The 27063-nt window shown below is 37.2% G+C and overlaps 1 protein-coding gene across 2 annotated transcripts in view; it reads right to left on the bottom strand.

Moving 5' to 3' along the window:
- Positions 1–25160, bottom strand: part of LOC131047645 (uncharacterized) — a 179892-nt gene extending 154732 nt beyond the window's left edge. The window contains exons 1-4 of one of the 2 annotated variants that reach the window (XM_057981432.2): positions 24764–25160; positions 21008–21105; positions 19264–19340; positions 18858–18984 (exon numbers count right to left, since the gene is read on the bottom strand). In XM_057981432.2, the coding sequence (XP_057837415.1) occupies positions 18858–18984; positions 19264–19340; positions 21008–21105; positions 24764–25017 (556 nt within the window). In that variant the 5' untranslated portion in view covers positions 25018–25160. Of the gene's footprint in view, positions 1–18857; positions 18985–19263; positions 19347–21007; positions 21106–24763 lie in introns of both variants that reach the window. The other variant, XM_057981433.2, reaches the window with a different exon arrangement.
- Between the last annotated feature and the right edge of the window lie 1903 nt (positions 25161–27063).

Genomic DNA, 27063 nt, shown 5'->3' with positions numbered 1-27063 from the left:
CCAACCCAACAATAAGAACAATAACTCTAGTTTAAGTCTCAACCTGAAGTTTGCACATTCACTTGGTAAAGTCACTATATTCATAGCTAGTGTTCATTTGATTGTCAACCCAGGGACATAATACTTGAAATGGGTCTGCACTATATATGCACTAAGTTCCTGCAATAGCTACTCTGCATTACTGCAGCAACTAACATTATGCGGAAAAGATAAGCAAGAATTGAAGCTATTGAAAGGCTACAGGAAAACTTCTGCATTAACATAAATTCATTAAAGCAATACTGGCTAAGATCAATGCTGATAAACAGAAATTACTTTGTTTTGGTTTGGCTGCAGGAACAGTCAGTGGATCTGTTTCCAATGGCTGCAGGAATAGTCAATGCAAGAACGTCTACTACAGCTAAAGAAGAAAACTAATCTTAACAAAGGCACAGAAACACTCACCAAGTGGGCCCCCTTGGATGAGTGATTCCAGGCTTCCCAAAAACAACTCTAAGTGCTCAGAATAACATATTTTTATTCATTGTTCTTCGGAAGTCATTACATGATTCAACATCAAAAGAAACTCAAAACACTTGTAACTTTATTTCCAAAATCCTCTACTCTGCTTTCTCTCTTTTCTATCTAACCTCAAAAAAGAGATAAAGACCTTTATTTAAAAGAAAACAACTACTTCCTATTACACAGATCACGCCAATTAGAAGAGGCGGATAACTAATCAAGAAAGGAAATAGCCGGAGTTAAGTCGCTGATAAAGTGGATCTAAACCGAACCACAATCATGACACATCGTGGCGGTATTTTCAACACTAATGTCTACTTTGAGTAAGACATCAGTAAACTTTGCGTAATTACTTTTCCTCTGCCGTTACTTACGCTCATCAGCATTTCTGCTGATTTGAGCTTTCAGTCCCTCCTTGAATGTCTCCTACTGCAACTGGTGCGATAAGAGAGCCTCCCTAACCGCATCAATTTATTCCTGCAATCTCAAAAAGAAAGAACATACACATCTATTTTAATTAATCAAAACATCTATTAATTTCACACATGATATTGCCTAAACAATCCGCATGGCAACAGGAACGACTAACATGGCTGCAGGAATAAACTGGCAAAGACAAAACATGTTTTAATAGGTTCAAGCTAACATCTGAAATACATATAGTAAACTTCCGATACATCATTACTATTATGTAAATCAAAATATGACAAAAGCTTAAAAGTTTTAAGGATAAAAATACGCTAATGTCTCAACTCATCATGCCCCCCAACTTTAAGGTCTTGTTGATCCTCCAACAAGAGGAAAATTCCTGATTCTGGCACTAACTCTTAAGTCACCAACAGTTCCTTGACCTGTTCCTCCAAAAGGCAAATTCCAATAAAACCCCTTCATCTTTTCTAATCTAGACCATCTGGCCTCCTCTAAATCCGCGTCATAGGGGTGATCTGTAACTTTACATCCCAACAATGGCCACATAAGTATAGGGGGTTGAAAGATCAAAGGTAACCAGTTATTGGTTTTCATCCTGCCCAGTTGGATATATTTAGGAGCCCTTTGCATAGCTGCATGAAAATTTGGCAGTGAATGAGGTTCTCCTTGTTTCAATTCTTCTAGAAAATTATTCCAGTGCTAAGTTAGGGCTTCAATTGCAGCTGCGCACTTTCATTTTGAACTAAATTCTCATATGCTTGGAATATTTCTTCCCTCATTGGCAACACTTGATTCCTCACATCTTGCCTTACCAATAGCTTCTGCCATTCATAAGAGAGAACTCTTGGCTCTTTTGCTTCTTTCCTTAGTGGTAATGGACAATCAAATTCAACATCCCTATGTGTTCTGGCCTATGCTCCCATGCTGATCTCATTTTGAATCCATGACATTAAGGCTTTTATGTGGATATCCCCAATGTATAACAAGGGATTCCACTCACTATCAGAAATTACAGCATAGTTATGCAAGTAAAGCTCACACAATAAATTTTTTACAGCTATTGGGGAAGTCTGATAGGCATCATAAAATTCCTCAGGGGTTTCTAAAGAAGGGCTAAGGTCCCTGACAATGCGGTTTAATTTAAAATTTAAATACTGCTCTTTCAAATGCAAAGCATAAACTCTTAGCAGTGCCCTACATTGCATTAACTCCGGGACCATATTAGTGATTGTATCAACTTTGGCTTCTAATTATTCAATTTTATTATCCTTTTTTTCAATTTCCTTCTATTGTTTGTCAATAATCCCCTGTAATCTAGCCGTTTCTATCTCCCACTGCCTATAAAATGTTAATGCAATAGATAAACTGCTGAGAGATGATGGAGGTCTAATAGCTATTACCTTTGGACGTGGAATTTCTGAAAGATCCCTGATGGATCTCTTTTACCAATCTGCTGTAATTTTTATTTATTTAAATTGATTTTTCCTGCTTGTTAATATTTTCTTTCAGAAATAGACAGAAGTTGCAGAAGGGTTGAATTCTTTTTGTATTTTGATGATTTTTCAACAAGTAAATAATGAAGTACAAGTACATGAACAAAGTACTGAAAATGAAGTTCATATACAGCCAAAACAAATTCGATTCAAGGCAGATTTCTGAATATAAGATCAAATATTTGACCAGATGAAGATTTCCAATAATTTCAGGAAGATTACAATCAGGAATAATTCCAACCTGGATGCTGAAAGAGTAACATAACTAGGAATGAAGTTGTGGCAAGATTCCAGCCCTCCAAGTGCTGCACGTGGGAAGGAAAGTGGCTGCCAGGTACAGCCGTACGGCTGCCAAGTACACCCAACTGGTTAGAAACCCCAAACCCCACGCTGAACTCTGTCAGAATTGCTGAACCTCCAGAAAGAATGCCATACAATCTCCAAGATGCTAATAGCTGCAAACAAATCCAAACCACTGTATTGGGGGCTACGTCCCAAACAGGCAAGGCATTGGGGTTGGCGTCCCAGATGCTGAAAAGCTCTTCCAGAGCCAAATCTCAAATCCAAGATGTAAAATGTGTAAAAGATAATCATAGAATGAAGCTCCTATCCCCTTATAACCCCTCTCAATTGCAAATCGAACCCTAATTGTCTCCAAGTGGCGTGGTCTAGTGGAAATGTTATAATTTCTTATTTTAAAGTGGTCATGTTACTAGAAAATGACCTTTTTCCCCATAGACAGAAATCCGCTCACTGAATTGCCCTGAGACCAAAGAGAAAGATTTAAAAAATTTCAAGATCTTTCCAACGAGCTATCACACAATAGGATGCGCATCCAGATGAGACCAAAAATCCCCTTATTACTCCAAAATGGCTAACAACTTAGCCTTATTTAATTATTAAACGCTAACTTAGGAAATATTAAAAATATAACCCAAATAGCCACAAAATGCCCAACTGACATTACAAACCCTAAAATCATCCTGTCACCTGTCTGTGACTGAAGTCGGAAATCAAGGATTCACTGGTAGTCTCATCCCTAAAATCTAGGGATGCTCCTAAAATTTAGGAAACAAGCCCAATCTCTCTGAAACTGAAACCATCTAAAAGGTCATGAATAACCTCACGACTGGCAACTGTCACGACCTCCTAAAATTTAGGGATACCCCCTAAAATCTAGGAACTGCTCCAAACTGGCTCCAAACTGCCTGTAAAGCCAAAATCCAATCACTATATGCACTGAATGAGTCCCAATCAACCTCTGCTAGCCTACGAGACTCCAATGATAGGCCAACTCCTCCGTCTCCGATGTCCACTCTAGAAAGGGGACATGACAATTTCTTCAACAGGTTCCTCAAGTTGTCCTGCCACATATGCCAGATTTGAAAGTCTGTCGACATCATCCTCCTCCTAAATTTCAACCTCTGTTGGGCTCTCTTCTTCTGATGCTTCTACTAAAATAATCTCTGTTGCATCACTTACTGGACAGACTTTTTGGGTAGTACTCCTAGTTCTTCTTGCATAAACCTTTGGAGTGGGCGGCTTTGCTACGGGAGTTTTTCTCTTCGGTCTTGTTGTGACGTATTCACACATCGCCCCATTATAAATGGGGACCCCTACTTTTTGCTTTCTGGGGTTTGTTTTTCTAGGTTTTTAGGGTTTTGTCTATTAGCCTTTGCTTTTTGAGTGTCGCCAAGGGGATCACTAGGATGGTAGGCTCTGCTTGAGCCAGGGTGAGTCCACGGGCCCCAGAATTAGGGTTTCTTTGAGAGTCTTCCTTAGGGCCTAGTTTTGCTCTTGTTGCTAATTGTGTCTTGCTTGGTGAGTGAGTATCATCCTTGAAGGTCTGAGTTAGGTCGAGTTGGTGAGTGATGAAGTCTGGAATGTCATCCTGATCTTCAAATGCCCTGAAATTTGGCTAAGTCTGGAATGTCTTCCTGGTCCTAAAATTTGACTAAGTCTGGAAAACTGAAGAATCCTCCAAAAACTAGATTTTGCATTATAACTCCTGGAGGTCCGAAACCACTCTCAAACATCCTGACAGTATATATGGAATATAACTTAAAGTATAAGTAAGAAGAAAGATATAAGGAAATTACTTATACTTAAATGTTATATTCCATAAAATGATCCTAGCGGAGAGACCAAAATGTCAAATTTCGCTCCTGACCCTTCCAAAGGGTCCAAAGCGAATTTCACTCCTGACCCTTTCAAAGGGTCCAGAGCGAAATTCTCCATAAGACATTCTAGTTTGACCCAAACTTAGAACTAACTCATTCCCAGGCATTATTGAGGGCAAAACACTTGTTTGGATGGAGAAATGTGAGGAATGAAGTCAAGATCTGGGCCTAAATGTGAATTTCGCTCCTGACCCTTCCAAAGGGTCCAGAGCGAAATTCTCCCGAGACACCTTTTTTCTCCTTGTTTGCACTGGAAATCTTGATTCCTTGGGCATGGTAAGGGCAAATTGATACATTCTTGCCTTAGGAAGTGATTTGAGGTGTTTGAAAGTGTGGATTTTGTCTAAAGCATGAATTTCGCTCCTGACCCTTCCAAAGGGTCCAGAGCAAAATTCACCTTTTCCTCTATTTTGCTCTTGCATATGGCCAAGTTTTGGGTTTTTGAGGCATAGTTGAGGAGACTTGGATGCACATTTGTCTTTGAGAGGAGATTTGAGGTGAAAAAATGATGAAATTAGCCTAAACTAGGAATTTCGCTCCTGACCCTTCCAAAGGGTCCAAAGCGAAATTCTTGAAAACACTCATTTTTCCTTTAGCCAAAGTCAGGATCTTGGTGGAGATGAAAGGAGAGTAGTCTATGTTTGCCTCCCAAGGAAGATTAGAGTTTGAAAAATCAAGAATCAAGGTCAAACCATGATTTTCGCTCCTGACCCTTCCAAAGGGTCCAAAGCAAAAATCCTTATAACTCTTGTTTTCTTCCTTATTTTGTCTAGGCGTTGGCTTGATGGAGGATGAATTGGTATGCTCTTGCCCTGAAAGGGAGTTGGATGCTTTGGAAGATCAAGATTTTGCCTAGGAGATGAATTTCGCTCCTGACCCTTCCAAAGGGTCCAGAGCGAAATTCACTATAAACCTCATTTGCTACCTTGAATGGGCTTAAAACCTGGTTCCTCAAGTGGAAAATGATCTATGTTTGCCTCCCAAACAAGATTGAAGTTTGAAAAGTGAACAATCAAGCCCAAATCATGATTTTCGCTCATGACCCTTCCAAAGGGTCCAGAGCGAAAATCTCTCTAGACCTCATTCCCTTCCTTGTTTGACCAAATTTTGATTTGCAAGGCATCTTGAAAGGAAGAATGGACATGTTTGGCCTTTGGAAATGTTTGAAAGCATTGAAAAATGAAGGATTTTAGCCAAGAAGGTGAATTTTGCTCTTGACCCTTCCAAAGGGTCTAGAGCGAAATTCCTTACAAGCCTATTTTTTGACCTTGCTTAGGCTTAAAAATTTGTTCCTTGGATAAGAAATGATGAAATTTACCTTGTAAGGAGGAATGAGATTGAAGAGATGAAAGATCAAGTCAAGAATTAGAAATTCGCTCCTGACCCTTCCAGAGGGTCCAGAGCGAATTTTCTCAAAATCACCTTTTTCCCAATATTGTGCCAATGCAATTGCAGACTAAAGTGAATTGAGATGAAAGAGATCCTTAGGAATGACTTCAAGTGCTAGGAAATCATTGAAAGTGAAGGAATTGAGCCAAATAGTGAATTTCGCTCCTGACCCTTCCAGAGGGTCCAGAACAAAATTCCTAAAATCACTTATTGTCCTTGCAAAGTCAGATCAAACTTGGGTTTTTTATAGTTTGCATGAGTGTGTGGATTGGTGTTCTTGCCCTTTTGAAGTTGGTTGAGGTTGAAAGATGGAGGAATAAGCCTAAAACAAGATTTTCGCTCCTGACCCTTCCAAAGGGTCCAGAGCGAAAATCCTAAAATCCACCTATTCCTTTCAAATTTGTGCCAAGCCATGCCTAGACCAAAGTGAGAGATGCCCTTGAGATCACCCTTGAATTGATTGTTGTCTCCAAAAATGATGATTTTGGGCTAGAGGAAGAAATTGGCTCCTGACCCTTCCCAAGGGTCCAAGGCGAAATTAATTATAGGTCTTGTCCCTAGCCATGATTTCTAGCGAAATTCTCTCTTCTAGTCATTTTGAGGTCAAAACTTTGGTTCCTATAGCGTATATGGAAGTGGAGTGATGTATTTTTGCTTGGCAATGTAGATTGGAGTTCAAGAAATGAAATTTCAAGCCTAGAGGAAGAAATTCGTTCCTGACCCTTCCCAAGGGTCCAAGGCGAAATTAATTATAAGTCTTGTCCCTAGCCATGATTTCTAGCGAAATTCTCTCTTCTAGTCATTTTGAGGTCAAAACTTTGGTTCCTATAGCGTATATGGAAGTGGAGTGATGTATTTTTGCTTGGCAATGTAGATTGGAGTTCAAGAAATGAAATTTCAAGCCTAGAGGAAGAAATTCGCTCCTGACCCTTCCAAAGGGTCCAAGGCGAAATTGTGCAAAACCTATCTTTTCCCTCAATTTTATGCCAAGTCTAGTGTGGATCAAGATTAAAGGTGTCCTTAGGCATGTCCTTGAATTGCCAAGGGTCATCAAATATGAAGAAATGAGCTCAAAACAAGAAATGAGCTCCTGACCCTTCCAAAGGGTCCAGGGCGAAAAACACTAAAATTCTCCTTTTCTCCAAATTTTGAGTAAAGTCAGGCCTAGACTAGGGTGAGAGAAGCTATTTGGAATGCCTTGGAAATATTTTTGACCATTAAAAATACAAATTTTGAGCTAAAAGGTGAATTTTGCTCCTGACCCTTCCAAAGGGTCCAGAGGGAAATTCTTCAATCTACCTATTTCCTCCTTGTGTCAAGTCGAGACTTTGAGTCCTAAGGCGTGATTGAGGTTGAAATGATGTTGCTTTGCCCTGCAAGATAAATTGAAGAGAAGGAAATGAAGAGTGAGACCTAAAACTTGAATTTCGCTCTTGACCCTTCCAAAGGGTCCAGGGCGAGATTCTTATGGAGCCTGTCCCTGGAAAGAATCTTGAGCAAACTTCATTTTGATGTCTTCTTGTTGATGATTTAAGGTATAAAATGCTATGTTAGAATAAATATATTATGTGTCCTTAATCATCTTATGGTTTGTCTTGCAGATGAAAGAAGACCAAGCCAGATCAAGGACGACCTCCTCCAGTCCAGCATCATCAAGGACGACCTCCTCCAGTCCAGCATCATCAAGGACGACCTCCTCCAGTCCAGCATCATCAGGGACGACCTTCTCCAGTCCAGCATCATCAGGGACGACCTCTTCCAGTCCAGCATTTCAGGAAAAGGTACACCATCCATCCTGCACATCAAAGACAAAGGAGGTTAAAGCAAGGGTCCGTTGAAGGAGCCAATAGTTTCAGAAGAGTTAATTAAAGTTATCTTCTCAACATCATCAAATTGAAACATCAACCAAGTTACAAGTGTCAGACAAGGTGGCGTCCCAATCATCATTCCTCCAGTTGGATTGGTCCACCTCAGCATGTCCAGATTCAATGTACCTGACTCATCAAAGATGACACAAACTTCGATGTACCTACCCCGGTTATCCATTGGTCGAATATTCCAGAGAAGACATGTGTCCAAATAATGCAATTATTTCATTGGCTAGAATTGAGTTTGTTGTAACAAACACTAATTAGGGTTTTCATTGTAAAATCTCGGCCATTGATCTCAAATTGATCTGAGCCATTGAATTGTATTGAGAGCACTATATAAGCCCTGGCTCCTCATTTGTAAAGGCTAATAGTTAGTCAATAGTTGATAGTGGGTGAATAGTTAGCTAATAGTGAATAGTCAGCTGATAGAATAGCAATTAGAGTAAATTAGGAGGACAAGGCAAGAAATTGTTTCCAGTGATTGTAAACAAACTCCATTTTCATTGAAGTTATGGTGAAGTGTGTTGTTTCGTTGCAATATGCATGGTCTCTTGTTGAATCTTCATTTTAGATGATAGATAATTAAATTGAATGAAAGAAGTTGTTGAATGCACCTGTGTGGAATCCGTCTAATCCATACCACTAGCCTCTTACTGATTGTAAGTGCACCCTGCATGGTCAACTGGCATAAAATGAGCTTAATCTTAAGTCGTTACACATCTATTGTTCACGCATTATCTTGAATGGTGATCAGTATCTGATGGTGTACGATTTGGACATATTTAGAAGCATCCCTTAGAAGATCGCACTGAGTTGGTGTCGGATTGTTCAAGCCTAATGGTGAAACCCAGCCCAGTAGGACTCCACCTAGTCATTCATCCATCTTCTCACATTCTAGGTAGTAGAGTAGACTTCCTGGACCCTGCATCTTTTATCATTTGTTTGTCTTCCAGTTAGTAAATAGGACTTGTGATTCCAGCAAATCAGACGTTCAGGTCATCGAGTGTAAGTCCCCTTGTGATTCCAGCAAAATCACATCGTACCACGAAGAGCTTATCCACGAGTAGAGATCCTACATAACGGAACCTTGGAGTTACTCTGACTGATCCTTTGGCGAAATCTTCAGCAGTCGGGAACTTTGTTCAAGAGAGGATAAGGTACCCTTAGGTATTTTATTCTGTGTTTGGTCATGTACAAAATACACATCAACAGGTCTACGCCTCTTGGCTGTAGGAGAAACTTGAATTTCCTGCGGCTGAACCAAAGGTTCATCTTCTGCATTAATTCCTTCTAATTCCTTCCCTTTTCTTTTAGAAGATGTGGATTCCCTTTGAAAAGAAATGGAGGTCTGCTTCATGTTTGTCTCAACCATCTCTTCCTTCGTAATAGTCACAGCTCCTTCAACGATGAGCGATTCATTCTCTGCAGAAATTATGGGAGAAGAGGGTTCTCCCATTTCCTCCTTTTCAACTGCTATCTCATCTGCAACAGGAGCATCTTCAACCCTGAACTGCAATATGTCTTCAAATACCTCCCATTCCATCTGTGAAACATCCCTAAGAGAACGTTCTACCAGCAATTTTATCAGACCATGATGGCTGATAGAACGATTTCCATTCTTCCGTGTTTCTTTGGCACTTGTGGAAATGAGGTGATATAAAAAATAAGGAACATTCACTCTTCGGCCATGCCGTAAATGACTAAGCAATTTGAAATGGGGTGAATGTAAATTTGAATACCTCCCTTCGCAAGTAATGTACTTCATTACATATAAAGCCACCTGGGGCCACTCTGCTGGAAGGGAAACCCTCCTAGTTCCTTGCTTGTCCACTGTTAGAGGTCCATCTGTGGGGAGTGTAAATTCTGCTCTGGCGCTTCTGGTGTCTTTTGATTCTGGAAACAATTCTCCTTCCTGCGGCAACCCTATAACTTCAGCTATCCGCTGCTCTGTAGCAATGACCCTTAATCCTTTAACAGTAGCCTCTCCTTCGTTGAATGAATGCATAAACTCTGAAGCAATTTCTTCATTATAATCCCTTATTTTCAGAAAGTAGACAATCCAACCATGCTGCCTGAAATAATGCTCACAAAGAGCATCCTGTAGCAACGCATCATGAACTGTTGGTTCATGGCGGATTGGATCTCCACCCAATTCTTAATCTGTTAATGTAGCAAACTCTGCAGCTGAGAAACGAAGAACCAAAATACTCTATAGACTAAAAATTGAACTTCCTTACCTATTTCCAAATTTGGCGGCACAGTTCACTACTTTCTTATGCCAAAGAATATCTTATTAAAGAAATGATGGCAAGCAATCAAATCAAGGTACCGAAAAGGATGAGTAATTACTAATTTTGGAAACCGAACCATAAAACACCCCCCCCCAACTTACTTTGGCACGTGTCCACACAGGCTGAAAGGATTTAGGGAAGTGTACGCGGATTTAGCAAAGGCAATAATCATAATGAAATCATAAATGCCTAATTAAAATAAAATAAAATATGTACATACCTGCAGTTGCGCGAAATGAAATGAAATGACAGATAAGGAAATGAGATGGGATGACGTGGATGGAAAAATTTATTTATGGAGAATAATATTTCCATAAGACATGGAAATATTTTTGTGAAATGACATGAGGAGAATTATGAAGTGGTAAGCATGTTCACTACAGTGGCTGCAGGAACCTTACCTCCAATACTTTGCTCAATTGCAGAAGGAACTTGATCAGTGGCTGCAGGAACTTGATCAGTTGCTGCAGGAACTTGTGTTTGATCCTTTTTAGCAAATTGCTGCAAGAACTCCTCTTTGCTGGCCGGCTTATGATAAAGACACAATCTGTGACCATTTACCAAAAGCTTGAACCGAACCGGGTCAATTGTAGTCAAACGAATAGCTCCATTGTTGAAAACTTCCTCTATCTCATATGGACCTAACGATCTAGTTTGCAGCTTTCCCATGGTATCTTTATATCTGGAGTCATACAATATTGCCCAATCACCTGCTTTGAACTTTTTCTCTTTGATGTATTTATCATGCCACTTTGCTCTCTGATTTTGTATTAGTTTTGTCTGCTGGACAGCCATTTTTCTCCATTCATCCAAAGCATTCAATTGTTGAATACGTTCCTTTTGTGCTTCAGAAAGTGTCATATTTAATTGCAAAGTTGTCCTCAGAGTTTTATGCTCAAACTCAATAGGCATCATTGCTGCTTTTCCATACACCATCTCAAAAGGTGTAAAACCAATTGGTGTCTTCCAAGATGTTCTATATGCCCAAATTGCTTCTGAAAGTCTATGAGACCAATCTTTTTTATGAACAGCTACTGTCTTGGTAAGAATAGCCTCAAGATCCCTATTTGTAACCTCTACTTGTCCATTAGCTTGTAGATGATATAGGGTAGGATTTTTGTGCCTTATATTGTATTCATTGACCAAGGCTGCAATCAATGTTGAAGTAAATTGTGGGCCTTGGTCTGATACAATTTCCCTTGGTACTCCATATCTTGTAAATATCTCCTCATAAAGGAACTCAGCCACCTTATTATCTCTTGCATGTGTCATGGTGCGAGCTTCCACCTATTTGGTTACATAATCTGTACATACTAAAATGTAGGATTTGCCATTAGAAGGGGATCAATTGGGCCAACAAAATCTAATCCCCATTTATCAAACGGTGCAACCAATATTTGTGGATACAATGGCATCTCATCAGATTTAGTAGGTCTCCCCATGCGCTGGCATCTGTCACATTTTCTTGTATACTGTGCTGCATCCTTATATAATGTGGGCCAATAATATCTTGTATTCAGTATTTTGAGTGTTGTTCTTTTAGCAGCAAAATGTCCTCCACACAGCTCATCATGACATGCATGCAAGATATCATATGTTTCATCCTCTCTTACACATCTTCTCATGACTTGGTCAGGTCCAATATAAAACAAACAATCAGAAATCCATGAGAAGTTAAAGCTTTTCTCCACTAACAACCTTTTTTCTTTAGGAGAGAAATGAAGTGGCATTTTAGCAGCAGCTAAATAATTGGCAATATCAACATACCAGGGAGTGTGGGCTTGTATAAGGAATAGATGTTCATCCGGAAAAGCATCATCTATGGCTGTAGGATCTTCCTGTAACTAAAGCCTTGAAAGATAATCTGCAACCACATTTGACTTTCCTGGTTTATCAATAACTGTGATATCAAATTCTTGCATCAACAATAACCAGCAAACTAATCTACCGGTAATTGAAGGCTTATTCATGAGATATCTGATTGCAGTATGATCAGTATGCACAAATATGGGATACCCTGTTATATAGTGCCTAAATTTGTTGAGTGCATATATAACTGCTAACATTTCCTTTTTAGTGACTATGTAATTTAACTCAGGCCCCTGCAAGTTCTTGCTAATATAATATATTGCACTCTCCAAGTTATCAATCTTCTGTCCTAAGACTGCTCCTATTGCATAATCAGATGCATCTGTATGAATTTGAAATGGTAAAGACCAATTCGGACCTTTAAGAACTGGTGCTTGGGTCAAAGCGTGCTTAAGCTTCAAGAAAGCTTCATTGCATGAAGAAGTCCATTTAAATTCCATATCCTTGGTAAGTAGAGAATATAAGGGACTTGCAATTTTGCTGAAATCTTTGATAAACCTTCTATAATATTTAGCATGACCAAGGAAACTTCTAACATCTTTTTGCCTTACCGGTGCATTGATATTCTGAATGACTTCAATTTTTGCTGGGTCAACCTATATTCCTTTTATAGAGATATGATGACCAAGGACTATTCCTTCCTACATCATTATGAAGCACTTCTCACTGTTTAATGAAAAACTATAGTCTTCACACCGTTGCAAAACTTTCTTCAGGTCAACTAATGCTTCTTCTAATTCAGAACCATAAGTTGTAAAGTCATCCATATAAATTTCCAAGGTGTCTTGAGAAATATCTGAAAATATACTAATCACTGCTCTTTGAAAAGTGGCTGGAGCATTACACAATCCAAAAGGAAGAACAGAATATGCCTATGTTCCCCAAGGACAAGTAAATGTAGTCTTCTCTTGGTCCTCTAGGGCTATCTGAATCTGATTGTAACCACTGAATCCATCAAGAAATGAAAAGTATCTCTTCCCAGCCAAAGAGTCTAATACCTGATCCACAAATGGTAATGGAAAATGATCTTTTCTTGTTGCTAAGTTCAAAGCTCTATAATCAACACAAACCCTCCATTTTCCTCCTTTCTTAGGAACTATTACCAAAGGTGATACCCATTGGCTATCAGAGATAGGATTGATAAACCCAGCCTTTAACAAATTCTGCAATTCCTCTTTAACTATTTCTTTTAATGCAGGATTGATTCTTCTTTGTGGCTATCTGAGTGGGCAGCATTCTTCGTCTATATAGATACGGTGAGTACAAATTGTTGGATCTATTCCATGCATGTCCTTGTAATCCCATGCAAAGGCATGTTTATGACATTTAAGCAAGTCCATGAGTGCTACTTTTTGAGTATCTGCAAGATCACTATTGATATTCAAATATTTGTTCAAATCAACTTCTATTTTGATAGTAAGATCAATCTAGGATATATCAGAAAAATGAGAAGTACAGACTTCCTACGGCAACAGAGTATGCAATATATCAATGGCTGTAGGAAAGTCTAAATCTACAATATTTGGTACCAACTCCTGCAATTGTTGTTCTTGTTGTAACTCATTTGTCAGAATTTTATAAAGAATTGAGTCTTCATCATGTAATTGCATGAATGGCCCTCGATTAATCATCATAAGGTGATTAATAGAGTCAACTCCCTCAGATTCTTCTCCCAAAGTAGGCCAAACGGCTTGTTGTTGATCAAACTGGGGCTGAGCAGGAGAATACAAAGCTAATGTTTTTGTAGAGTTCCCATCTGAAATAGTCATATCCCCTAATCTACATCCAATATATGCATCAGCCGTGGCAAGCCATGGTCTTCCCAAAATCACCGGATATCCTCCCAATGTCGCCTTTGGAGACAAAATCATAAAGTCTGCAGGGTATTCCCAGGAATCCAAAGTAACAACCACATCTTCAATCATACCATCAGGTCACACTGTAGAGCTGTCAGCAAGCTGTAGGACTGTAGGTGTAGACCTGAGACTATTGATTTCAAGCTGTTGCATTACTTCTCTTGTCATCACATTAATGGCTGCCCCTAAATCAACTAAAGCATTCCTTATCTGGGTGCCATTAATGACTATATTCACAACAGGACTACCAGGATCAGAATATTTAGGAATTGAAACCTTTCCTAGCATAATATCTGCCAGTTGACCCATCACATGTACTGTCTGCGGATCCTTCTTCTTCCTGCCAGGTTTTTTTAGACATGCCTCCCTAAGTGCCTTACTGTATATAGGAACATCTTTTATTGCTTGCAACAATGGGATTTTAACACATACATGTTTCAGTTGATCTATGATATCAAAACCTTGCTCCTATTCTGTAAGAACTTCCTTTTCTTGCAATCTCTGGGGAAATGGTGGTAATCTTTGTTTCTGAGGTATTGTGGTTGTTGGATTAGAGATTTCTTGTTCTTCTTGCACCTCAGTGATAACTGGAGGAGATGGATTAGGCAGAGTTGTCCCGGATCTAAGGTGAATATCACTTATAGATAGAGAATAGGTTGGGTATTGATTAGGGTCAGTTGAATAAGCTTGTTGTTGTTGCTGAAATTTAATATTACGATTTGGCATTGGCTGAGTGGGCAATTGCGTTGGTTTAGGTGGAACAACAGTGGCTGCAGGGGGAGGCATTATTGCAGGAGGTTGTGGCTACCGAATAGGCTATTGATATCCAGAAGATTGGGTAGTCCATGGTTGACTCCCCCTCCATTGAGGAGTAGGTTGCCAATTCCCTTGAAACTGGTTCCCTTGTACCTAAGGTGGATACCAATTTCCCTATGGCTGCTGCCACTGTGGCATTTGATAAGCAAAATGCTGCCCTTGGCCTTGAGGACCATACAAGTTTGGATAATTACCAAAATTTTGAGCATATGGTGATTGCCATTGATTATTTGGTACATAAGAATTTCCACTATAACCAGAAAAAGAAAGTGGATCCGAAGGCATACCTTGTCTTTGGAAATTTGGCCTTCTTTGAGCAACATAGAAAACTTGTTCATCCTCACCTTGTATTGGCTTGAAATCAAGAACCTCAAGATTTGCAACCATTTTACATTTGCAGTCCTTTTTTCTCTGTCTACAATGAGGGCAAAATTGTGCAAGAAATGCATCAGCTTCTTCATGCTTCTTCTTAGCTGAGAGTGTATCCAACTGAGTAGCCATATTGTTTATGATGTCCTCCTTAAAGTCCTTCAACAAATGGCTAAGTTCCATTCTAGAAACTCCAGTACTAGATGCTGATGAAGGAACTCCTGGCTTGAAATGCCTGGTTTTTTTAGATTGTGTAATGTCACCTCCTCCCATAAGATTCAAAGCATCAATGCATTCATCACTGATTCCTCTTAAAAATATCAGCTTGAGGGAATCTTCATTTAGAGTACTATGCTTGGGCTTTTTGACACCAAACAGAAACCTTTTCAGGTAATCTTCGAGACTCTCATCTTCTTTTTGTGTCATTCTAAAAATATCATCTCCATGGCAATCAGTGCCTCTACAATAGTCTTTATATTTTGCAAGAAACAATCGTTTCATCTCATCCCATGTATTGATTGTAATACTACCCAAACTCATAAACCATTTTAAAGATGATTCTTTCAAAGTGGCAAGAAATATTTTGAGTCTATGGGCATCTATAGTATAATCAAAACTCCTACTAAGAACATCAAATTCAAATAGAAATGTGTCTGGATCCTTTGTCACTAATCCATAGAATTTAAGGAGGGAAGAAGCTGGAATGTTCTTGAGATTAGCATTATCATGTTGATCAGATATGGGGAACTCAAATGTTGGGTCCAAAGGTGCATTATTCCCACCAGGAGGTGGATTTCCTTGCATTGGACTAGTGGGGGGAGTTACCAAATAAAATTCTTCTTCTGGTATTCCAAAAAGGAACTGAACACTGCCTTCTGGAAATTCAGATTCAGGGTGGTTCAAATTCTCTGGGGTTTGATAAAGTTCAGCAAAAGGATTTATATCTGGGGAATTAATTTTTGCATGATTAGGATGACTGGGTAGAAATCTACCTAAAACATCTCTTCTTCGCCTATGCATGCAGGTTCATAGAAAGATTTCGAACAATCAAGTATGCCAGAAAAACAATTAACTAAAAACTAAAAAGACAATAACCATAACAGGTTCTTAGTTTGACACTATCCCCGGCAACGGCGCCAAAAATGTTCAACCCAACAATAAGAATAATAACTCTAGTTGAAGTCTCAACCCGAAGTTTGGACATTCACTTGGTAAAGTCACTATTTTCATAGCTAGTGTTCATTTGATTATCAACCCAGGGATGTAATACTTGAAATGGGTCTGCACTATATATGCACTAAGTTCCTGCAATAACTACTCTGCATTACTGCAGCAACTAACATTATGCAGAAAAGATAAGCAAAAATTGAAACTATTGAAAGGCTACAGGAAAATTTCTGCATTAACATAAATTCATTAAAGCAATACTGGCTAAGTTCAATGCTAATAAACAGAAATTACTCTGTTTTGGTTTGGCTGCAGGAACAGTTAGTGGATCTGTTTCCAATGGCTGGAGGAATAGTCAATGCAAGAACATCTACTGCAGCTAAAGAAGAAAACTAATCTTAACAAAGGCACAGGAACACTCACCAAGTGGGCCCCCTTGGATGAGTGATTCCAGGCTTCCCAAAAACAACTCTAAGTGCTCAAAATAACATATTTTTATTCATTGTTCTTCGGAAGTCATTACATGATTCAACATCAAAAGAAACTCAAAACACTTGTAACTTTATTTCCAAAATCCTCTGCTCTGGTTTCTCTCTTTTCTATCTAACCTCAAAAAAGAGATAAAGACCTTTATTTAAAAGAAAACAACTACTTCCTATTACACAGATCACGTCAATTAGAAGAGGCGGATAACTAATCAAGAAAGGAAACAGCCGGAGTTAAGTCGTTGATAAATTGGATCTAAACCGAACCACAGTCATGACACATCGTGGTAGTATTCTCAACACTAATGTCTACTTTGAGTAAGACATCATTAAACTTTGCGCAATTACTTTTCCTCTGCCATTCCTTACGCTCATCAGCATTTCTGCTGATTTGATCTTTCAGTCCCTCCTTAAATGTCTCCTACTGCAACTGGCGCGACAAGAGAGCCTTCCTAACAACATCAATTTATTCCTGCAATCTCAAAAAGAAAGAACATACGCATCTATTTTAATTAATCAAAACATCTATTAATTTCACACATGATATTGCCTAAACAATCCGCATGGCAACAGGAATGAATAACATGGCTGCAGGAATAAACTAGCAAAGACAAAACATGTTTTAATAGGTTCAGGCTAACATCTGAAATACATATAGTAAACTTTCCAAACATCATTACTATTATGTAAATCAAAATATGACAAAAGCTTAAGAGTTCTAAGGATAAAAATATGCTAATGTCTCAACTCATTAGGCATGCTAAGTGGATCCAACTTCCTCTAGTGCCCCCCAAATGGAATGAAGCAATGAAAAGGCAACGGTGCTCTTGAGGAAGTGACCCATTCCTCAAACTTTACAAGAAGATATTGTTGATGTGGGGTAGATGTGCCACTAGCTAGGTCCCTATGCGTGCAGCATATGATTATCTTACTCTAATAATTCTATGAATCTATTTTCAATGGGCAAGATTTGGGTGAACATGGATTGCCTAAGGCCTTCTTATGGTTGACTGAAAAGGGTTGAGCCCTAAATTGGGATAGACAATGGAAAAGTGAAACTCCTCATGATATCTACCTACAAGTGTTTAAGATCTAATAAAAGATGGAGACAAAACATTGAAAGCCCTAGTCTTAAGTTGATATGCGAACTTTGCCTTCCATGATTATATGGAATCTCTGGCTTCAAAGGATTCGAAAGATTTTAAAGATAAAGCCAAATCTATGGAAAGCATTTGGGATTGAATGGTCACTCTTAGGGTAGAAATAGGTGAGTGCAATTCCCCAAATCTAGGTGCTATTTATCAAAATGAAACAGGTTGGGTGAATTGTTGACCAATATTACATTAGCTCCACAAAAGAAAGAATGGCTGCAAGGTTTTGATCGCCAAGAATATCAAGTGGTTTCCTCTGGAGGAAGAATGGTTGAAAATGATTTCAATGCAGCGGCCAAACACAACCTTGACCCAATAGGTGGGGGTGTGTCTTTAGATCTTCCTAAGGGCAACCTAGGTGTATACTAGCAGTGGATTTTGTCTGGGATTCAACTAACATGGCTGAAGCAAAGCTATGCATTTTAGTTTAAAGATTGTGCTAGACACCAACTAGAAAAGGATTTGGGTGAAAAGGAATTCGGAGATAATAATCAGCTACATGTAGAGGAGAATATGTAAGGCCTGATCACTAAAGAATTTGATCTCTTGTGCACTGGAATTGTTGAGTGGCCTTTAGGAAATTGGCAATTAGTTGACAATTATCCCAAGAAAACAAAAGTTCAATGTAAGCTTTAGTTTTTTCAGTTCAGGTAATTTCTAAAATAATATCTAGTTAAGTAGTCATTCAAGACTGAAAAACTTTTCTATAGTGATGAACAAATATTATTCTAAACAGCCAATACAAACACAAAGCAACTCCTACAAAGCTTAGCACTTAAGGCAACAAGGACACCAAGTTTGGTAAGAACATCATAAAAAATTTACCTTTTTAAGATAGCCAGTAAGAACAAGAGGACTACAACATATGCTTATTACTCCCATATCTTCACAAAGGCATGTACATAACTGCAGCTATGAATTTTACTGACATAATGTTTTTCATGAAATGCATATCCTGAAAAAAAAGAAAGGCTTTTGCAGATGGCATACAGCTGCTCACTCCAGGGTAAATCCCTGCCGTAGTGATAGCAGGGACTCCTGCAGCTACAGCTTTTTCATGAAAAGTCCTTGCTAGACAAGAATACCTCCGATCATCACATACATCTATATAAGCCGTCTGCAAAACAAAAACAGGAAAAATTTAAGAATGAAAGTTGCAACAACAAAAAAAAAAGTCATTCGATAAAATAGACACAAAAATATTAATTCAATAGATCAATCTATGATATTTCAATTAATGAAATAGACTCACAAAAATATTAATTCGATAAATCAATCCATGATATTTCATTTAATGAAATAGACTCACAAAAATATTAATTACATAAATCAATCTATCATATTTAGTATTAGAGACATACACAAAAGAGATTAAAAAGAACAAAAAAGAAATCACCTTAGTAGAAATTGCAGTTTCTAGAACTGTGCATTTTTCTTCCCTTTGGAATGGTCCCGCCGTATGAACAACAAGATCTACACCTTCATTACCATACCATGGCTCAGATATTGGAAAAAAACAAACACCAGCAAACTCTAACTCAGAATGTTATATAGATTCAATCATTTATGCATCTAACCATGGCATACTAGTGACAAAAGGCCTATCCTATGACATTAGTTCTCTAGTGTTTAAGTACCATTATTCCACAGACATCAAATATTGTTTTACTATGGTAGGAAGAATTCAGTCCCAAAAGTTATTTCAAGGTGCAGCTTGGGAACACCTTATCATCATTCACAAACCCATTATTATTTTGGAATTTTATATATTCCAAATTACTCTGCTACTTTAAATGCAATCCCTTCCTCACTCTCCCATTCCCACCTCTTCCCTGCTACAATACACCATCTCAAATCCCAATTCCTCCCTCTCTTTGAGAGGTCACATGGGGCCAGTTTCACATGGAACCATTTCCAAGGTCTTTTTTGGCAATGGGAAGTGGAGGTTTTCACTAACTTAGCTCCAGTGTGGTACACATAATAGTTCATACAAAGTAAAACAGGTTTTAATTTGAAAAGAAGATTGATTTGGATATATTTACTAATGATTTTGAACATCATATACAGTAATTAAGCGAGCAAATACTGACAGTCCAAAGGGAAAAATAGCGTTAGGGTAAAGCACTGTAAAGAAAATACCAGAGACACCAATCCTATGGGCAGGATGTGTCCTAGTTTTGCATAAATGATCAAATAACAACAATTGTATTTGCATCTCATGAGTAGGGTAAGGATTTTTCTCAGTTGACAAGCTCAGAGATAAATAAGTAAACCATGCAAAAAGTGATTGGTGTTTATAAGCAAAAGATATAGAATCATTAGTAAAATTTATCTACCAGTTGAGCTGAGTGATTGAAGGACAGGGGTATAACTCGAAATTACATAAGAACCCTAAAATCATGAAAACATATAAAAAGATAGAATGAACATCTTAAACGTGAGAGGGGAATCAAACCTAGATATTTTCCGAATGCAAAAGGTGAATCTTAAGCCTTCTTGTATTATTACTTTTCTGCTAATAATAGAACCTTTTTCAACCACTTCCTTGTGATTTTTTTTTCTTTCAACAACGATTGAAAAAGTAATAAATATGAGACGAGCTAAATGATTAGCATAGATGAGTTCATTCTCTCTCACACACTTTACAGAGTAAAATACAACAACAGACGGGTCATTGATAGACAATGCATGACCAAATCTGTCTGTATCTCTTTATTGTCCATCCCATCTGCCACTTGCTACCTTGTAGTAGTAGCAGACAGATTTACATAGGCAGCCTAGGGGCATTTATTTCGTAGCTGACGCTGCTTTCTTAGTCTGACTTCCAGCTAGTTAAAACCATTGTACAAATTTCTCAGTTAACAGCAGGGAATCTTATTTTTCATAATTCATAATAAAAATCTGGAGAATTTGTGAGAAAATGATACACTTTCAACCACATATTTTCTTTAAAAAATCCATCAAGCAAATAATGATCACTGTTCAAACATTATTACAGTGAATACTCCACATAATATAATACTAAAAAGGTTCATTGACTTATATTCCATTTCAAAATTATTCTTTTCACATTAACAAACCTCAAATGGAAGTGCAGAAATAATGTAAAACGAAATAATGCCAACAGACAGTACAAGCACCATTTAAAGCTGCTGCCAATGATTTCATATTATCATGGCTGACTTCACAAAACTCAGCGTTTGCCCCCAACTCCGCTGCTAGCTCAGCCCCTTTCTCCCTTAAAACATGCAATAAACACCCATTTTATGTTAATCAAACTCTGCTTCAAAAATGTGCCATGTCAAAAGAAAAAGGGTATTTATCATAGATATCTTGAGAATCATAAAGACAAAAGCGCATTACTTCTGTATTTTGAAATAAAATGACTTTATCTAAATAAAATATGCCAGAGAAAAATCATAAGAATTATGCACATAAAATCACCCTTGTATAACTTCAGTACACTTCCTAACTCAAAGTTTGCCAAGCCAGCATGCTGTCAAATCCCACTGACTACTTAAGAAGACATTGTAAAGAACATTCAGCACAGTTCAACCTTTAGCCCAATGGTTTAATGATTAATAGATGGCAAAAGGAAAAGGACAAAAATCAAGAAATGTATTCTCCAATGATGGTGTAAGACCAAAGAAACAAATGGCCTAGAAGGCTAGGACAAAATAAAAAATTTCATTATAAAGAAAGAACTACATGTCAACATGGAATTATAAAACTGAATTTTTATAGGTCTGTAGGAGGAAACCCTGATCCATATGGAACTGTGGATTCCTGTGGAACAGATTTAGTGACATCATAGCAAGCTAAAGCTGATGTAGCTGTAATTTAGGCTATGATCTGGGTCCTCAAGTTGGTGATAGAATTATAACTAAAAACAGTACAAATGGAAGGAGATAAAGACTAAGTGTGACCATTAATTGGATGAGCTCTATTTCTCAATTGAGACAACTTCTCTTGATGTTGAACTCATTATCCTCACTTGTCCCTAGCATTCATATAGTCAATAATATAACCTGGTGCATCTACTATGTCTAGTTGTAAAAGTTTGGGTTTGTATTCTAGCTTCAGGGTCACCATATATCAACTGCTGAATTTGAAGCAAGAAAAATATGCTCACGGATGATGACAGGAGAATTCAAAACAGGGACCACATTGAGCAAACTTCCTGCAAAAGGCTGTAAGGGGAATGAAAATATTCAATATATGAAAAGGTCTTTTGGTCATTAGACAAAAAGAATTGTCATGTGAGATATCTTTATAATTGACCCCAGACACTGAGGAGATATTAGTGCCGGTGGACAAATCAACTCGATCAATAGTAACAAGGATTCCAACAATACATGAAAAAGTAATTGGGTTTTTAGCAAGAAAAAGAAGCTCACGGATGATGACAGTGGGATTCACAACAGGGACCACATTGAGCAGACTTCCTGCAAAAGAGTGGAAAGGAAGTACACACATTCGATATATGAAAAGGTCTTTTGGTAAGAGGTATATTTATAATTAATCCCAGACACAGTAGATACTAGTGCTGGTGGACAAATTAACCAATTCAATAGTAACAAGGATTCCAACTATACATGACAAAGGCATTGGGTTTCTATCTAAAACTAGATTAGTGATCTTCCTAAAACAACTAGACAAGCTAAAAGAGTAAGTGCAATGATATAGGATATGCTAAGAGCCCATTTTACAGCAAGAGAAACTTATAGCAGGAAACACTTGCATTTGTACAATTTGTATGTAAGACATATCAAGTCTTCACCAAACTAAATGTATGTTAAAGCAAAACATCCCCTTCTCCCCTGGTTATCTGGATATATCCAGTTTTAAGGGGAAAGCAAACATGCTTAGGCATGTTTGAAGAACTATAAATTAAGATAATGCAGAAACAATTTGGAAAGAGATCAAGGAAGGGCCAAACTGTAATAAGATAAAAATAGTTTAGTCAAAGTAGGTGACTATATTTGAGGGTACAAATTTTAAAAGGGCTACCCTCCGGATTATCTTGTACTTATCCATATTGTCTACTTCTTGCTTAGACGCTTTGAGACACAAAGTAAGGACAATGTGTGGCCCCAACAACAAAGTCCAGTTGCACATGTATAAGTTGAACCATCCATCAAATGCCACTAACCATGGAGGGTGTTTGCTAGTGTAAAGCTCTGAGCTATGCACCTAATGGGAACAACCGTGGAGGGACAGATGATCCTTTAAAGACTCCTAAATGTGTTTGAGACCAACCATAGAGGATATTTTCACGGCATACCCTAGGTTTTAATTAAGATTTCATATATCATATAATAGCTAGTGACACTCAGGCATGTTCCATGTGCAGTATATGCTAGCAGATATTAATCTTGTCTCTGAAAAGACAATAGAGTCATTAATTCCTTCAATATTTCAACAGGGAAATAACAATACTCATGTCAATTAGCATCTATTTGTTCTGAGTTGCATGTTTGATAAGTGATTTCCTCCAGTGGTTAATTGAAGGTTAATCATGTCTTCGTCTTGCTCCTTAGGTCAATGAGAGATTGTTTATGACATTAAAATGGCTTCAAGCGAAAAAACGTTCAAGGGATATTTCTTAGGTCATAATCTTTTTTCTTTTTCTTGTTTTGTAAATTGTGACTCACCGCTGCTCTCTTATGCATTGCGAATGCTCCATCGTGTTCAGAATCTTAGATCGCAATTAAGCTTAGGTTCTATGTTGAGGGATTTCTATTCTGTCAGATTGAAAACTGAGCTTGAACCAAGGTTGTCATCATGACTAGAAAAGGTCCAGTGGACTGAAGTAGATAAGGTTCCATATGTGAGAGGCTTCTATTCTGTCAGCTTGAACACAAGAAGCAATTCTCAACCACTTGAACTCAGGTCGTCATCATGACATGGTCCACAGGACTGAGGTTGTAGGTTATTGATTGTAAGCACGTATTGCAAAATAAGTTAGTTGGATGTTGATTCTATGTCAGAGAGCAAAAAGAAAGGATAAAGAAAAAAGTAAAGCCACTGGCCAAGAAACAAAAGTATCTCATATAAGCTCAATGTTTGAATGACAAATACTACTGTTTCACGTGTGTCCGTATCATCTGGCAATTTCACGCAAATGGAGACTAACGAATTCACACAAGTAAACTTTAACTTGGAGGACCAGCTAAGGCCATAGTTTTAAGATTTGTAAAGACAGATTATATAAAATTAAATTCTGTTTTATAGTCCATGATATCACGCGATCTGTTTTTTTGGCTACAAATGACTTACAATATATGGGGAGACCCATATTTCAAGTAGGGGTTGTAGGCACTGGGAGGCACTTACCTGTGCTTCAAATATGAGGTATACATACACTACCCTGCATGATTTGAACTTGTGACCTCTTTCAAGTTTACAAATTTTCCACTGTACTCAGGTGTTAGGCGTACTCAGGTGTTAGGCCAACTCAGCATTGACTCAGTATTTGTTTTTTTCCCTGGAAAATACGTGCCTCAATATCTTGTGTTTTCTCTTCTGGAAAATATGTGAGGTTATAGATAGCCTTTAATGCTGCGCAAAATTGCAAACAATTATTTAACTATGTCCTAGTAAATCTTGGATGAGGTTATATATATAACCTTTATGCCGTGCAGTTAGGCTTAAACCATATCATTAAGGTTTCTGAACAAGTGTCGGACTCAAACATCCTCGAGTTATAAGCTGCCCTTTTGTAAGGTGCAATTGGATTTAATGCTGGTTTTAGAAGTGTCTCCCACTATCATACTAAAATCCCATTATCATTCCACAACACCACCTAGACGTTGAGTACAACGGAACCCAATGCTTATGATATACGATATGATTAAAATTGAATTAGTGTGAACCACTAATGTAAGCTCTGTTACCTGTTCCTGCCTGCAAGGACCAGCTGCAGATTAGGGCAATTTTTAGCAAGAGATTTAGCAGTAGCGCCACCAACCCGACCCGTTGCCCCTAAAATAAGGACTCTCTTATTTCCCGTATTTGCTTCGGCTTCATTGGAGGTTCTGCTGCTGCAACATATAATCCTATTCAAATGCAAATGCTTATTGCGTATCTTCATGCATGAATTAAATACAGGGACATCCATCGCAACGCCTGTATGCATTGCTCTGGGCATTTGAATTTTACCGCAATTGGGTTGTCCTGCGGCTCCTACAATACAGTGGGAGCTGCTGAGACCTCTTGTTTGTGGTCGGTTAATTTCGTCTATCTACTTTGCGGGGAATTTTCTGCCACGTCTATGGACTTATGGAAACCGTTATATTTGAATTATTTGATTCATTTTAAGCTGCTTTGTTGGCAAAATCTATCGAGGTTTTACTGGGTCTGAATTGTCATATCTTAGGCCGCCAAAATAATTTACACACTGAAGAGGACAAACAACGTCCCTGCATTTTGCCTGTTGCTTTATCCCCATTTTCGAAAGGGAATACAAATTTGAATTTTGGTTTGTGAATTTTTTAAAAAGGGGTTGTATAAACATAATTGGCTAGTATTTGTCATTTAGTGGTTATTAATAGTAATTGAGTATGTTTTTTTTTTTTGTTTTTTTGGTAAACAATTAGCAAATAGAAAAAATTAATAATTTTGTAACTGTAACTTTAATTGAATCTTAATCTTAATTAAGTTGTAATCTTATTTGAATCTCAATTATAATATTAATTGAATGTTAATTATAAATTTAATTAAATTTAACGCATAATAATCGTAGTCTAAATTGAACACTAATCTTAACCCTTACCTTAACTTTATTTTAACACTAAAAAAAGTCATGTCTCTAAATCCAATTATAACTCTAGTCTTAATTGAATTGTATTTCTAACCTCTTTGAATCCTAACCATAATTTAACACTAACCCTAAATCAAAAGTTTTACCTATAAGCCTAATTGATCCTTAACCCTAACTCCAATTTAACTTTAGACCTAACCCTTACCATAATTAAATCCTTACCCTAACCATGTTTGAACTATAACCATAATTTAATCCAAACTCAAAATTTTCTTTTATAACTTTAATTAAACACTAATTGAATCATAGTCATAACCCTAATTGAATTCTAATCCTAATTAAACTCTAACAGTAAGCTATAAATCTAATCCTAAGCCTATTTGTAATAGCAATTGAATGTGTTTTTTTCAAACAATTAGCAAATAGAAGAGATTAATAATTTATACTAGAATAATTATAATGAATGAATAGGTAATCAAAGAACTTAATCAAACTAGTACATATAAATGTAGTAAATAAATGAAAGGCTTAGTAAATCTATTAAATTTTATAAATTTATGTAAAAAATATTTAATTTTTTCAAGTAAGAATACTATAACTCTTCAAAAATTTAATATTTATTTGAGAATGTGATTAGTGAACAAACCATAAATTATGAACAATTTTTATTTATATTACAGTGTATTAATATTCATTGATATTCATTGTATTTTTTTTAACATTATTATTTTGTATTATCTTACATTAATATTTGTTCAATGAAATGATCTTCAATCTTAAGCATAATCTAATATTATATTTTATTTGTATTATAAAAATGTTAATTTTATATTATTAATGTTAAAATTATTAGATTTTTATTTTTTATTATTCTAATTACTAATATAATATATTGTTGACTTATTATATTATTATCAATATTAATACTTTAATTATTAGAATATTTTTGTTTTAAACATTATAATACTCTTTTATATTTTTTAATGACTATATTAATAATGTTTTATATTTGTTGGGTGAAAATTTTGTAAGCTGATGAAGGTTCACAAAATGTGTGTTTCACGATAGCACATGAAACGATGTCTCTCAGAAGGCAAGATATAATTCCTCCCGATGTCTCTTAGAAGGCAAGATATCATTCCTCCTAATTATAAGGGGAGGATCCCCCTTGCTACTACAACTATTTTCTATTTTTTCTACCTGCTAACTTTACACTAATCCAAGGTACAATAACAACTTGGTTCTCTTCTTTCAAAACTAGTTATATCCAATTCTCTTTTAAGAATAGACTTTCCCTTAACTTAAATAACTTTGAAAACTTGCACTAATATTATACTTAATTAAGCTGGAAAGTAAAGTAGTTGTGAAAGAACAAAATCTTTCGTTACTTCCCTTTTCTGAAAATGACCTAGGGATAGGAATTTGCACACTTAA

Source organism: Cryptomeria japonica, chromosome 10 (genome assembly GCF_030272615.1).
Source record: "Cryptomeria japonica chromosome 10, Sugi_1.0, whole genome shotgun sequence".
Lineage (NCBI taxonomy): Eukaryota > Viridiplantae > Streptophyta > Pinopsida > Cupressales > Cupressaceae > Cryptomeria > Cryptomeria japonica.
Note: the sequence above shows the minus strand (reverse complement) of the source record. Positions and strands in the feature narration are given on the sequence as shown.